General features: G+C 47.9%; 2 protein-coding genes across 3 annotated transcripts; one reads left to right on the top strand and one right to left on the bottom strand.

The window, feature by feature from the left end:
* The first annotated feature begins 2,521 nt into the window (after window positions 1-2,521).
* Window positions 2,522-3,730, top strand: LOC109762236 (CASP-like protein 5B3). The gene is made up of 3 exons (XM_045231464.2): window positions 2,522-2,790; window positions 3,029-3,164; window positions 3,275-3,730. The coding sequence occupies exons 1-3, from the start codon at window positions 2,699-2,701 to the stop codon at window positions 3,476-3,478; spliced, it is 432 nt and encodes a 143-aa protein (XP_045087399.2). The 5' UTR covers window positions 2,522-2,698; the 3' UTR covers window positions 3,479-3,730.
* A 72-nt stretch (window positions 3,731-3,802) lies between these two features.
* On the bottom strand, window positions 3,803-7,251 carry LOC109762237 (probable cinnamyl alcohol dehydrogenase 5). Of its 2 annotated transcripts, XM_020321057.4 has the most exons (4): window positions 7,016-7,251; window positions 4,603-5,230; window positions 4,333-4,486; window positions 3,803-4,227 (listed from the first exon to the last, which is right to left on the bottom strand). In XM_020321057.4, exons 1-4 carry the CDS (start codon window positions 7,132-7,134, stop codon window positions 4,001-4,003), a joined length of 1,128 nt encoding a protein of 375 aa, XP_020176646.1. In that variant the 5' UTR covers window positions 7,135-7,251; the 3' UTR covers window positions 3,803-4,000. The 2 variants fall into 2 exon arrangements, with proteins under 2 accessions (XP_020176646.1, XP_073360122.1); XM_073504021.1 differs by having other exon boundaries at window positions 3,803-4,486; window positions 7,016-7,250.
* Between the last annotated feature and the right edge of the window lie 7,950 nt (window positions 7,252-15,201).

The raw sequence follows: 15,201 nt of genomic DNA, 5'->3' as shown, positions 1-15,201 counted from the left end.
TAGGACGTTAAATCGCCAGCGAACGTTCGTTGCCACTGGCACACATGGCATTTGCGAACACGTGGGGTGGCATTTTAGTGTTTTGGGTGGTGGCAGTTTTCAGAAAAGCATGGCAATTCTTTATTTATTTTTTGGTGCAATTCACGTTAATAACCACCCTTTTTTGGATGTGGGTCATGTGGCTCCGAGGGCGTTTGCTCGGGTCTCACCGCAGCGAACGTCAGCCACCGCTCATGGTTCATGTATTCCATGGTGTTATCACGTTCCCATTATCATCCTTTTTTTGGAATCATTTAAGGCAGTTCCGCATCTGGTGCAAGATTAAAGGGTAAAGTTAGGTGGGTTCTCCTAGCCAAAAGCCCAAACCCGGCAGAACACATGATTTCTTGGCAATGAGACCTCTTAGAGCAACTCCAACGGGCCGACCCAGACAGACAGCGATTTTGTCCGCTTTTTGTTTGTTTGGGTCGGCCAGACGGACACGGACGTCCGCTTCCACGTTTGGGTCGGCCAGACGGACACGGACGTCCGCTTCCACGTTTGGGTCGGCGCGTACGCCCAACGCTGGCCCGACCCATTTTGACGGTGCTAGAAAAAAAAACGCACGCATATTTAAAAAAACATTAATTAAACATTAAAGCCGGCCACGAAGGCCGGCGAGAGTCCACGCGTCCACATTTGCATTTAAGAAAAATAAAAACTACCTAAACTACGAGGTGGCGCGCTGCCCTAGGCGGCGGCGTCGTCGTCCTCGGGGTACGTGAGGTCGATGGGCGTCGGCGCCTGACCGGCCCAGGGGAACGCCGTGTTCCAGAGCGCGTTCATGTCGGGCACTGGAAGTGCCGCCACGGGCTGTGCCGCCGCCTGGCGCGCCTCCTCCTCGGCGTCGCGCTGCTCGTCCTCGGCGTCGCGCTCGAGCATCTCGAGGTACTCGCCGTCGCGACGCTCCTCGGCCAGCCAGATCTGGCGCCAGTGCTCGAGGTATGCCGCCTCCTGCACCGGCGTCGCCCCCATCCAAACCGGTGGTGCGGAGACCCACTCGCGCACTACTCCCGTCCAGGAGTAGTGCTCGATGGGGGACGGCTCCGACTCGGGCTCCAGCTCGCCTTTGACGCGGCGTCGGGGAGGGGACAACGGGGCCACCGGCGGCAGCACGCAGTCGCCCGCCGCGGAGGGGGCAATGGCTTGCGCCATTGCCGCCTCGTACCAAGCCTCCTCTTCCTCCACCCCCTCCGCCCTGCGCCGCTCGTCCTCCTCGCTCTCCCGATAGACGGCCGCTAGGGCCGCCTGGTAGGCGTCCTCCGCCGCCTGGTCCTCCTCGCGGACGACGAGCGGCGGCGGCGGCACGCGGCGGTCGACCTCGCGCACGCCTCGTCGCCTCGCCTCCTCGTGCTCGAAGGCGAACCACCTCGCCCAGTTGGGCGAGTCAGTTGCGTAGGCGGGGTTGCGGCGTTGCTCTGGTGTCAGCAGCGCCCGCCGGCGCCGCACCTCCTCTGCGTGTGCCCTAGCCGACCGCGGCGCCGCTTGCACTGGGATCCTATCCGGATCCAGATGCCAGTCGTGCGGCAGGGTGGCGTCGGGATACGGGAGAGGCACGCGGTGCTGCCAGTGCCACTCCGCCTGATGCACTGGCACGTTCACGCGCTGCCTTTGCCGGCGAGGTGCCGGCGGAGGCGGGAGGAACTGCGAGGGGAAAGGGATGGCGGGGGCCTTGCCCTTAGCCTTGCTGCTGCTGGCACCAGAGAAGAGCCCCATCTCGCCGTGGTGGTGGTGGCTAGGGTTTGCCGGCGACGAGGGAGCAGAGCTTGCTAGATGTGGACGGCGAGTTTGGATGAGGATGGCCCCGCCGCACGGTCGGGCTTAAAAAGGGATGACCGCCCTCACTGACACGTGGGCCCGTGGTCATAAATTAAGCTGACCGCGTGGATAGCGGGTAGTTGGACGGCCGCCAGGTGAGGACGTGGCGCACACCTAGAAGGCGCGCGTGGCGTCCATTCCGCGTCTGCGCCGATGCATTTGGGGCGCAAATGCGTCGGCGCGAACGCGAAACGGACGTGATTTGGATTTGGGTCGGCACGTTCGGCCGTCACTTTTGTCCGCGCCGACCCAAACGAACACAAGCGGACGAAATGGGTCGCCCCATTGGAGTTGCTCTTACTCGTACAAGGAAAAGATGATGGCATTTTTCTGGTTCATTTATTTGCACATACTAAACCAAGGTAGAGTCGGCATCAAGTAGCTAGTTTGATATTTGGAGTAGGACGTATCAAGCTAGCACCGTTGTGGGTAGGAGGACCAACAAAAGAACACAAAGGAAGCAGGCTAGGACGAAGAGCAAAGGTGACAAACCGCGTGAACAGAAAGAAATGCACACTTGGATTATTTGGCCAAGGAACGCACCGCGAAGTTTCCAAGTGCTAGTCGAGGTACTGCCTCATTTGCGTTTAACTGCATCTCGAAAACAACCAGGCAGAGGCACACCCCACCCCACCCCACACCAGACGTCCCTATACATATTCGTTCAGTTTCAGCTCTTCCTGCTCCGCTCTTGGCGATCACCTTTTCCCATCTCACCCCGCACAAGCCAGTTGCACACAGCGAGTGGCACAGACCTTGCCCGGCTAGCCATCTCTCCGCAGCGAGCGAAGGCAGGCAGGGCGATGAAGCGCGTCGTGGGGGCCCAGGGACATGGAGCGGCATGGCGCTGCGTGTGTCGCAGTGCGTCTTCGCCGCCGCGTCCGCCGCCGCCATGTCCTCCGCCTTCGGCTCCCTCAACTACAGCGCCTACTTGTACTCCCTCCCCCTGCTACTAAAATTTCACTCTCCTTTCTTCTAATCCTTTCTCGAGTGTCCTCCCTTTTGTGTGTTTTCTTGCAAATTCATGGGCATCACTCGAGTAACAAGTAGCAGCAACTTGATATCATCGACGCTATGAACTGCACATAAAGTCTTAAATTCCTTGACCACTCTTCAGAATTCAGCTGCCTGACATCATCTAACGAGTGTATCACGGTCTCCCCTTTTTCAGCTACCTGGATACAGCGTTGACCCTGCAGTTTCTGTGGAGTATGGGCTTTGCTTGCCGGGACATCTTTGCTTTGAGGAACAAGAAGGATCTTCACACCGCCCCGGAACTTATACTGATCTTTAATATCGGCGACTGGGTAAGCCCTTCACTTTGGGTGAAATCGGTTTTTTGAGTCGAGCAGTTGTTGGGATCTTGGGCTAGGAGAGATCTAACCCGACGATCACGTCGACCGCGAATGCGTTGCAGGTCCTGGCGATTCTCATGTTCTGGGCATCCTGCGCCGCGGCCAGCGTGACGATCTTCTTCAGGAAGGATGTGAAGTTCTGCGCGGAGTACTGGCGGCTGCCCTGCACCCAGTTCGAGCTTTCGGTCGCCCTGGCGTTCATCACGTGGTTGCTGCAGGCCGTGTCTTCTTTCTCCGGGTTCTGGCTTCTCGTTTCCTTGCTCTAGTGATCTCACTGCGCGCCTAGAATCACCGTCGCGTCGTGCTAATCGTCAGTCAGGAGCAGAAATCAGTTGCAGAGTGCTCGGGACACGCTTGTTAGATTTCAGTTATGGGCGCGCACCCTTCATCACTTGATAGTTGGTACATAGATTGTCTGTTTGATAGCTCATCTTTGTTTTAGGAGCTTGTTATCAGCGCCTTAGTTCTGGTAAAACTCTTCTGTTAATGGAACAAAATTCCTATATTTTGACGTGGAATGGATGGAGTAATTATTGTGGCCACGAGGTACAGATAGCCTCCTCGGCGCACGAAGCTAAGCAGGCAGTCCATTATCACGGCAAGAAGCCAACCTTGTCATCCATCACCCAACTCAGTTTTCTCACGAACAACATAGCACCATGCATGCATACATCACTTACAATAATTTTAGACTGTTCATTGTTACTACTACAGATAAAGTATGTGATAATCGCAGAGAACCAGAGACCAACGTAGACCGTGAGCAGTGCTGAGAGTAACGTCGGCGGTCACTCGGTTGTAGCGGGGGCGGCGGCCGCCTTGTCGAGGGTGTTGGCGATGTCGATGACGAATCGATACCTGACGTCGGCCTTGGCAAGGCGCTCCATGGCCGTGTTCACGTACTCCGCGCCGATCACCTCGATGTCTGCCGTCACGCCGTGCTTGGCCGCGAGGTCTAGCATCTCCTGGGTGTCCCTCATGCCGCCGATGCAGCTCCCGGCCAGGGTCTTGTTCCCTGTACATTCAGCCACGCGCACAATATGGGTATCAGTTACGCGCAAAATGCCTGCGATCGCATGATTTCTTCCAGTTGCGAGCGAGATCGGAGAGGTGAACTTACTGGCAACCAGAGCAAATGGAGGGACCTCGATAGGCTTCTCTGGGAGGCCGACCATGATCATCTTGCCGTTGGGCTTCAGTAGGCCGAAGAGAGGGGCCATCGGGATGTTTGCAGACACCGTGTTTATGATGCCATCCATGGTGCTCATCGCAGCCTGCAAATGCAACACAAAATTAAGCAGTAATACAAGCAGACATGGGCTCCTGTTTTCTTCTCCACCGGAAAAACAACCATCTATGTCTTGTTTGATGATCGGACACGTCGGCATACCTTCATCTCGTCGGCGTCCTTGCTGACAACAAACGCGTCAGCGCCTAGCCTTTCGAGGGCCTCCTGCTTCTTCCCCGGCGACGAGCTGATCACCGTCACCTTCATCCCGAAGGCCTTGCCGAACTTGACGGCGACGTGGCCCAGCCCGCCCAGTCCCAGCACCCCGAGGTGCATCCCGGGAACGTTCAGCCCGTGATACTTCATGGGGCTGTACACGGTGATGCCGGCGCACAGCAGGGGCGCGCCCTTGTCCAGCGGCATGGCGTCAGGGAACCGGACCACGAAGCGCTCGTGCACCACCACCATACTGGAGTAGCCGCCGTAGGTGAGGGTGCCGTCACGGTCGACCGAGTTGTAGGTGAAGATCATGCCCGGGCAGTGGTTCTCGAAGCCCTTGTCGCAGCTCTCGCAGGACTGGCATGAGTTCACCATGCACCCGACGCCGACGCGGTCGCCGGCCTTGAACTTGGTCACATTCTTGCCGGCCTCGGTGACCTCGCCGGCGATCTCGTGCCCAGGGATCATGGGGTACTTGGCGTTCTTCCAGTCGTTCTTGATGCTGTGCAGGTCAGAGTGGCAGATCCCGCAATACAGAATCTTTATCACGACATCGTCGTCTCCGGTGCTCCTGAAGGCGGAATTACGAGAAACATGAACGTCATGAAAAGAAACGCCTTACATGCGAGCGTGTAAATCAGGCTAATAATCTCAGTAGTAAATCGTGGGTTTGTCTATCAACTCAATTCAGTGGCCACTCGAGCAATTAGTCTAGCCTGTCAGAGTGTCAGTCCAAACGATCTTTTTTTTCCTGAACGAACTGCTGAATTTTACCTTTCAGAAAAATGATTTTACTCGTTAGAGCAAATCACATGATTCAGTCAATAATTCTTCAGGAAAACAAAGGTTTTAGAAAATAACTCGCAGGGCAAATTCTTGGGCTGCAAATCCTAAAACCATCCATCAACAAACTTATACAGCTCGCAGCACACTGGCGTGCCTATGATAACGACATAAAACTGCTATCGCCATCCACTAATTGCACGAATAGTAGATTTCCAACTGCTACTTCAGCTCCATAATGGTCACGGTTTGCCCAGATGTTGACACCACTAGTTTATAAGATATGTAATTATAAAAAAATAAAAATAAAAATATCAAATGAATTATTGTGACAAACTTGTGGTCGTACCATTTGCATCGAATCAAACTAAATAAAAAGACAAATGATAAAAATCGCCACAACCACCTTGCCGGCCAGAGCATGTCAATTCCTACATATCAATGCAGTCACTGAAACAGGTGGTGCCGTTGAGGCTTGCCCACATGAGCAACTCGATTCATACCAGTGGCGAATCTACCGTTGAGGCTTGCCCACATGAGCAACTCGATTCATAGTTTCATACCACACATACATACAGAAGGGAAGACACACACACACAAGTACTCCTGTGCTCGCTAACAGTGACAAATAACTGAGAGTGACACATGTATGTGCCTTTTACAACCAAGAGTGGCGTCGCGTCAAGATTCCAAAAGGAAAATGACTGGCGAGTGGTGGCAATGCCATGGTTGTACTGGAAACATGACAATTCTTTGTACTGGACACACAATAATTCATAGACTCTATTTGCACGGATATGCTTGGTGGGAGCATGCACCTGATCTTTCAGGTACCCCTTTGCAAAGGCCAAATTTCACAAACATTCACAGAAAGAAGCAATCCCTAATGGCCACCGTCATAAATCTAGAGAAACAAAATTGACATGCCAAAGAGACTATTCCGAGAGTCTGCATCGGAACAAAAGTATGCGAGATAAAGCAGCTGTGAAAGCAACGCCACTGTTGGCCGCACAAATTCGGTTAAAAATCATAGGGAGGCCACCTTCAGAATATTGGAGGGTTATTCAAGACGAAATCGCTAAAAATTGTAGGGAGGTCACCTTCAGAATATTGGAGGGTTATTCAAGACGAAATCGCTAAAAATCGTAGGGAGGTCACCTTCAGAATATTGGAGGGCTGCTCTAAGAAGAAATCTCGTAATTAACTTTGCGAGATCAAGATCCAATGAAACTTAACCATCGTCAGCTACACGACACGACAATTTAAGGCGAATAGATTATTCCACGGAACCATGCATCTCACGTACGTACTCTACAACAAAGGGGTGTCATGGGGAAAAAACAAGCGAACGCCAAGCGGATCGGACGGCGCACAGCCCGCCACGACCGCCGTGTCCGGATCAAAGCCGTCCGAACGGCCGGCCACGCAGATTCGCACGACGTACGGCGGCGGGGCACGGGCCCATCGTCCCGCGCGAACATAGCGACGGCCATGACCCTAGCTAGACGCGCGTGCTAGCGGGCGGCTGCACCGGAAGTCTGCGTACGGGGAGATGGAGAGCGGGTCGCGTTACCTTCGGGTGATGGCGAGCGGGGAGAGGTGGCCGGAGGCGTCGAGCGCCGCCAGACCGACCGCCTTCTTGGTGTGCTGCTGGCTCTGCTCCGCCGCCGTCGCCGTCGCCGTGGGTGCCATCCTGAAGCGAGGTTCCGCCGGAAATCTCTGGGGCAACTCCCCGGAAGTTCTAGGAGGTTTTTGTTTCCTTTTGCCTTTTCTGTGTGGGTGAGGCGATTAGACGTTCGATGGCAAGCAGGCAACCCGGTCGGGAGGGTGAGCCTTTTATAGAAGGCCCGTAGGTCTCGATGTGCCTGCCAAGTGGGCCATCGACGAGTCGATCGACCGTGGTCGCTCGCTCCAGCCCACTCGTGGCTCGTCACCCGGCGTGGGTGTGAACGCTCTTCACCGTACCGTCGGGCATGTGTGCGTGCGGACCGGAATACGGAGGACAAAACATCCTGTCCACCAGACACTTGTGCATTGTTCACAGGGCCTCTGGTGATTTCATCACGCTTCTTCCCTCTCCAAGGATGAAAACGAAACAAAGATGCGCGTTTACCTCTAGATCGTCGTCTTTCTGGATGAATCCATCCCTGACTTTATTTCATCTATATGCTTGTAGACGATCTTGCAATCCTCTATCTTCTGACAAATCAAGTCATAAAGTTCTCAACAACAACAAAAAGATACGCGTGGGAAACAAATTCAATGTTCTTTTTCCTTAGCACAGGAAAAGGCGCCGTGCGGGCCTGGTCCTAAGATTTCGGGGCCCGGGACGAAACTAGTGCCTGGGGCCCTTTAATATAAACATAAAAAATAGTGTTTCATATGTGTGAATGTAAAATGCATCCAAAATCATATAATATATATATATCAAATCGGAGAGTATGTACGTGTAGTATGTAGTATATAAAAATGTTTAGGCAGTATATATACTACTTTTTTGGTAGCATATATCGTATTTTCAGTTTTTTTTACGTACAAATTTGTACATATTTCACAAATATAATAAAAATCATGGGCCAACTTACAATTTTTTTCATGTAAGTCACTTTAGAGTATTATATATATATTATATGAACATACTTAAAATGATAAACTAGAATATATACTATCACATGATAGTATATGAGACATGTGGGGTAATTACCCCTAGGTGGTAGGATGAATTTTCCTTTGATATCAATCCGGTTCAACAATTTGTTTTCAATGTATTAAGTTGCCAAACCATTTAACCTCGCTTGGGAGATCTCACATTCTTTCTCATCAATGTGTAGCTATCCTATTATATCTCGAATAAACAATCAAATAAGGCAACATACCTCGACCATCATCAACTCATTGAGTGTGTCCTTATACATGTGCTTGATGAGAGTGTTTGCTTTTCGATAAAGCATAAGAGACATCTTCTAAGACCTAGAGATAAAACGAATATATTTTTCTGGACACCATTATATTAATTAATCAAACGAGAAATTACAATCGTTCATTACAGAATTCATCACATAGGGCGGTACATCATTATCAGGTAGACCATCCGATCTATTATCAAAGCTAAACTTTGCAATTAAATGGGCCACTACATTAATCGAACACCTAATTTTCAAATTTTGAAAATTATTTATTAGCTTAGATATACTTATGGCTTCCTTCTTCAAATCAAGGAAAGCTGATCTTTCCGACGGTTCCTTTGCAAAATTTGCAACGACAAACGCACAGTCAGTCTCTAAAATTATAGGATTGTACAAAGATATACCGATATAGAGACCAGCAATGCATGCCCTTAGCTCCACTTCCTCCACGCTCTGACATGACCCAAGGATATCCCAAGGAGAGACAATGACTTTCCCATCTGCGTTCCTCGCCACCACACCTACACTTGATGCGCATTGATGCTTTCCACAAAGCTTACGTCGACATTAATCTTGATATACCCTGCTGACGGTGGCACCCAAGCCACCTTAGCTTCTAAAGTACTAGGAGCCCATCCAGACCCACCCATCGAACCTTTTCCTTTATTTGGGGTCCATCGGATTCAAAGCATGACATGCAACAAAGGATTTCTAGTAATTTTCCACAAAACTAACAAATGCTATAATTGATTCTTTCCCTTTACCAAATATAAAATCGTTTTTCAAATGCCAAGCTCTCTAGAAAATGAATATAATCTGGTCGCGCATTGTAGGGCTCACTTGATTTAGGAGAACAAGAAACCAATCCTTCCCCGTATATATCAGTACCTCCTGCGGTGCAGGTAATACCCAGATGTCCCTTAAGGCCATGCACAATACAACCGCCTTCGTACACAAGACAAGCGCATGAAAGGTACTCTCCTCCTCCATTCCACAAATAGAGCACCTACTATCACTGGCTTGGTGATGCACCACTCTATTGACCTGAACAGCCAGGCTATTAGAAGCAACTCGCCACGCAAAAAAATGAATCTTCCGAGGAACATTGGCCTTCCAAATAACATCCCAAATTTTCCTCTCCCCTAATGCATCAGCACTAGATTGCCCCATGTTCTCTTTTTTTCCCTTTTAACTGAGAAGATCCCCAATTTTCAAAATGCCATGCAACAAAATCATCCTCCCCTGAAGAATGAATACGCAACCTCAGTATCTCCTCCACATCATATGGATAAAACAGATGCCTAATCAAATTTTCATCCCATCTCCTAGGTCCACTCAAAATCAAGTCAAACAACCGTTTGATCCTGATCCTATTCTTCCTTGCAGTAATTTTAAGGCCAGACGATCTTGGTAGCCAGTTTTCTCTCCATATATTAATATTAGAACCATCATACACTCTCCAAATAACTCCAGCCTTGAGTAATTCCAAGCCATGCAAAATACCTTGTCAAGTGAGTGAAGCCGGCTGTGGAAAAGCAGTATTCATAATATGCCCCTGGGGTTGAGTTAACTATCATAAACTATATGAAAAAAACACTGAACTGAAGATTTAATAATAGCACTAGATCATGTGGAGATCCTAAAACATCATTTTCTATCCATTTGATGCTGGAGACCAAATCCTGGACGGAACCATCAGAACTCCTTGGACACAGTTTAGTGACTGATTGTGTTTTAGTAGACAATCGTCCCATATTTCGTTTTTGTAACCAAACCACGCCGTCCTGCTCATGATCACTAATTTTTTTCCGTTGGGAGTAAGGAAGTTCAGAAATATCATAATCTGTACAACCCCACCGCATTTTTCAATCAAAAAAGAGGAAGGTTGTCCTTGCCAAAGCCAGAAAATAAGCCTGTTTGCATGCTCCTCCTCTTGTCGATAAGCCTAGTTAGGGAAACTCCAACGCTAGACTCCATCCTATCCGTGTTTGTCCATTTGGCCCCAAACGGACAGACGCACGGCCCAACGCGCGACAGCATCCCCATTTTTTGTCCGTTTGGCGTCCGACCCGCTCCATCCCCATTTCCGGCGCAGACCCGCGTCCGGTTTGCGTCCACACAGACATCAAACAGACGGGCACACGCTTGCTCCTCATTCGCCTCGGAGAAGCGTAGTGACCATCCACCTACCTCCACTGCCCAAAATAACTGTGCACCCACGTGGAGGCCGAGCTCACAAGGCGTGCCATGGAGGACTCCATGAACACCCACGACGAGCGCCAACGGGAGGGCCTCAAAACCCAGTTCGCCCTCTCTACAGCCCGACATGGCCATCCCGAAGCTGGAGATGTCAAGGAGGAGGTGCAGGAAGAGGTGGTGGAGGAGCCACCCATTGCCGCGTGGAACCCGCGTCTGGTGGGCCAGCGGTGGAGCTGGTCGTGCACGGCACCGGTGATGGCCGACTCGCTGGGTGTCGGGCCATGGTCACCCATGTCGTCGTGGTCACCAGAGCAGGAGCAGGAGCCACGGGAGGAGGTGGTGCAGGTTTTGTGGTGAATTGAGTCTTCCTCTTTGAGGTTTCTTTATGTTGGATTGAATATTTTGGATTTGACATCACTTGATGCACGTCTCACTTGCGGATACCCGTGGTGACATTGGGTGTCTAAATGACATTAGAGTTGATTGATGCGTATCATATGGTGTTGTCGTAGTACGATCTCTAGAACTATTCGTGACACTTTGGGGTGGTTCATAAGATTGATTGGAAACACCACTTTGAGGTGGTTTACTACCTACACGATTTCATCCTACTTTCTCCGATAGGAATAAAGGCTTTGTAGTGATTCTTTGCCGCATTTTGATAGATTGTTATGTAATTCAATTATGTTAATGATGTTGAGAGAATGCACTAGCGAAAATATGAACTCTAGGCCTTGTTTCTAAGCAATGAGACATCATTTTACTCACTTTTGTTACTTGCTACATTGCCAATTTTAATTGTTCAGAGTATAAAAACTCATTCCTATCATCCATATTATGCTTGTATCACCATCTCTTCGCCGAACTAGTGCACCTATATAATTGACAACTGTATACGGTGTGTTGGGGACGCAAGAGATTTCTTGTATTTGATTGCAGGGTTGTTTGAGAGAGACCGTCTTCATCCTGCACCTCCCATAGATAGATAGATCTTAGGCCATCCACTTAAGGGAAATTTGCTACTGTCCTACAAAACCCTGCGCTTGGAGGCCCAACCGAGTCTACAAAAATAAAGTTGCGTAGTAGATGATACGTCTCCAATGTATCTACTTTTCCTAAGGCTTTTCCTCTTGTTTTGGACTCTAATTTGCATGATTGAATGAAACTAACCCCGGACTGGCGCTGTTTTCAGCAGAACTACCATGGTGTTGTTTTTGTGAAGAAATAAAAGTTCTCGGAATGGAACGAAACTTTACGAGGTTTTGTTATATCAATAAAGAGAATTTCTGGAGCCAAGAACCACCGGAGGGGGCACCTGGGTGGGCACAACCCACCAGGGTGCCCCCCTCCAGGCGCGCCCAGGTGGGTTGTCCCCACCTGGTGGCCCCGTAGACCGTGAAACCTATGCTATAAAGTCCTATTTTTGGAGAGAAAAATCAGGGAGAAAGAATTATCGCGTTCCACGAGACGGAGCCGCCGTCACCTCCTGTTCTTCATCGGGAGGCCAGATCTGGAGTCCGTTTGGGGCTCCGGAGAGGGGGATCTTCGTTCTTCGTCATCACCAACCCTTCTCCATCGCCAATTCCATGATGCTCCCCACTGGGAGTGAGTAGTTCCTTCGTAGGCTCGCTGGTCGGTGAGGAGTTGGATGAGATTCATCATGTAATCGAGTTAGTTTTGTTAGGGCTTGATCCCTAGTATCCACTGTGTTCTGAGACTGATGTTGCTATGACTTTGCCATGCTTAATGCTTGTCACTTTGGGCCCGGGTGCCATGATTTCAGATCTGAACTGTTTATGTTATCACCATTATATCCATGTTCTACATCCGATCTTGCAAGTTATAGTCACCTACTACGTGTTATGATTCGGCAACCCCGGAGTGACAATAGTCGGGACCACTCCTGGTGATGACCGTAGTTTGAGGAGTTCATGTATTCACCGTGTGTTAATGCTTTGTTCCGGTTCTCTATTAAAAGGAGGCCTTAATATCCCTTAGTTTCCAATAGGACCCCGCTGCCACGGGAGGGTAGGACAAAAGATGCCATGCAAGTTCTTTCCATAAGCACGTATGACTATTTACGGAATACATGCCTACATTATATTTATGAACTGGAGCTAGTGCCGAATCTCCCTAGGTTATGACTATCACATGATGGATATCATCCAACAAATTACTGATCCAATGCCTACGAATTTATCTTATACTGTTTCTGCTAAGTTACTGCTATCACTGTTACCGTTACTATTGCTACTGCTACTATTATCAAAACTATCATACTACTTTGCTACTGATCACTTTGCTTCAGATAATTAATCTCCAGGTGTGGTTGAATTGACAACTCAACTGCTAATACTTACAAATATTCTTTGGCTCCCCTTGTGTCGAATCTATAAATTTGGGTTGAATACTCTACCCTCGAAAACTGTTGCGATCCCCTATACTTGTGGGTTATCAAGACCTTTTTCTGGCGCCGTTGCCGGGGAGCATAGCTATATTTGTTGAGTCACTTGGGATTATTATCAATTTATCACTATGAGGAATCTGAAGGATGCTAAGACTACTATTTTTTCCTCTAAGACGAGGGGAGGTAAGGAACTGCCATCCAGCTTTGCTTTGTATTCACCTTCTGTTATAAGTAAACTTGTAACACCACCACATGCTATTAATCCTGATATGTCGCAAGTTATTAATGATGCTACTTCTGTTATGAATGATGCTTATGATGATGCTAGTACCTTGCATGATGATGATGTGCCACTAGGTGAATTTCTTGATGAACAAATTGCTAGAGTAAGACAACATGATATTGTTGAAACTGATGATGAGCTTGAAACTGAAAATCTTGAAACACCCACTAGAACTAGCCCTCCTAGATATGAAATGCCTAAGGTACCGGAAGGTTATGAATGAGGAGACAAGTAGAGATATTCTTGCTTGTAAGGATAGAGATGATCTAGAGAAATTATTATGTAAGTATAAAGAAAAATCTCTGAATGCTTGTAAGGATATGATTTATTACTTCTCGGAAAAATATTTCCCTGCTCATAAGAAACAAGCTGCCTTATAGGAAATATTTAACTTTGTGCAAATTGAAGAAGAGAATCTCCCACAAGCTTGGGGGGGGGGGGCTTCTCCAATTGCTTAATGCTTTGCATGATCATCCTCTTAAGAAAAATGAAATACTTGATATCTTCTATAATGGACTAACTGATGCTTCTAGGGACTTCCTAGATAGTTGTGCTGGTTGTGTTTTCAGGGAACGAACTATTGGGCAAGCTGAAGAATTATTGAATAACATACTAAAAAATTATGATGATTGGACTCTTCCTGAACCAACGCCTAAACCCACTCCGAAGAAGAGGGGTATATTATATCTCAGTCCTGAAGATATGCAAGAGGCAAAGAAATCTATGAAGGAAAAAGGTATTAAAGCTGAGAATGTCAAAAATTTACCTCCTATTGAAGAAATACATGGGCTTGATACGCCACCACTGCCTAAGGTGGTAGACGTAAATTCTCTAATGAAATTCAATGATAATGACAATCCTCACAATATGCACCCTAGCCAATGCCTTTATGAGTTTGAGAATTATATTAGAAAGCAAGATCACTTCAATGCAAATGTTATGAAACAATTGAAATACAATTCTAATATGATTGCTCGCTTGAGTGACTTGTTGTTTAGAATCTCAAATGATGTTAGAGGTGTGGGAAATCATGCTTCTATGGTTCAAACTCAGCTAGAACAATTTGCTAAATCTCAAAGATAATTGCTAGATGAAATGAACAATAACATACATGACTTTGCTGTTAGAGTAGAAACTAGAGGAGGTAAAATGACTCAGGAACCACTTTATCCCGAGGGACACCCAAAAAGAATTGAACAAGATTCACAAAGGAACAAGACCACTGCACCTAGTCCTTCTAAAAAGAAAAATAAGAAGAAAAATGATAGGACCATGCATGCCTCTAGTGAACCTGAAAATAGAAAAACCTCATGATAATGATAATGAAGTTTCTATCTCTGATGTTGAAACTCAAGTTGGTAGTGAACATTCACCTTCTGATAATGAAAAAGATAATGATGAAGTTCATGAGGGTACTCAAACAAATAGTGAAGAACCAGACAATGATGTTGAGATAGAACCAGCAGTTGATCTTGATAACCCACAACCCAAGAAAACACGATATGGTAAAAGAGACTTTATTGCTAGAAAATACGGTAAATAAAGAGAACCGTGGGTTCAAAAACCTATGCCCTTTCCACCTAAGTCAACTAAAAAGAAAGATGAAGAAGAATTTGAACGCTTTGCGGAAATGCTGAGGCCAGTCTTTTTGCGTACTCGCTTGACTGATATCCTTAAAATGCCTCCTTATGCAAAGTACATGAAAGACATCATCACCAACAAGAGAAAAATACCCGAAGCTGAAATCTCCACTATGCTTGCTAATTATACTTTTAAAGATGGAGTACCTAAAAAACTTGGAGATCCGGGAATACCAACTATACCTTGCTCCATCAAAAGAAATTATGTGAAAACTGCTTTATGTGATTTAGGAGCTGGTGTTAGTATTATGCCTTTCTCTTTATATAAAAGACTTGATTTGAATAAACTCACACCTACTGAAATATCTTTGCAAATGGCTGACA

The sequence above is a fragment of the Aegilops tauschii genome, chromosome 7 (assembly GCF_002575655.3).
Source record: "Aegilops tauschii subsp. strangulata cultivar AL8/78 chromosome 7, Aet v6.0, whole genome shotgun sequence".
In the NCBI taxonomy this organism is placed as follows: domain Eukaryota; kingdom Viridiplantae; phylum Streptophyta; class Magnoliopsida; order Poales; family Poaceae; genus Aegilops; species Aegilops tauschii.
This window is presented reverse-complemented; position numbering and strand designations above follow the sequence as displayed.

Excerpts from the sequence above, each read along its gene's own strand:
- LOC109762236 (XM_045231464.2), top strand. The coding sequence starts at position 2,699 with ATGGCGCTGCGTGTGTCGCAGTGCGTCTTCGCCGCCGCGTCCGCCGCC. Across the intron at positions 2,791-3,028 it reads CTCAACTACAGCGCCTACTT|CTACCTGGATACAGCGTTGA; the intron begins GTACTCCCTCCC and ends CCCCTTTTTCAG. Across the intron at positions 3,165-3,274 it reads TCTTTAATATCGGCGACTGG|GTCCTGGCGATTCTCATGTT; the intron begins GTAAGCCCTTCA and ends AATGCGTTGCAG.
- LOC109762237 (XM_073504021.1), bottom strand. The coding sequence starts at position 7,134 with ATGGCACCCACGGCGACGGCGACGGCGGCGGAGCAGAGCCAGCAGCAC. Across the intron at positions 5,231-7,015 it reads CCGCTCGCCATCACCCGAAG|GAGCACCGGAGACGACGATG; the intron begins GTAACGCGACCC and ends TTCCGCCTTCAG. Across the intron at positions 4,487-4,602 it reads AGGACGCCGACGAGATGAAG|GCTGCGATGAGCACCATGGA; the intron begins GTATGCCGACGT and ends TTGCATTTGCAG.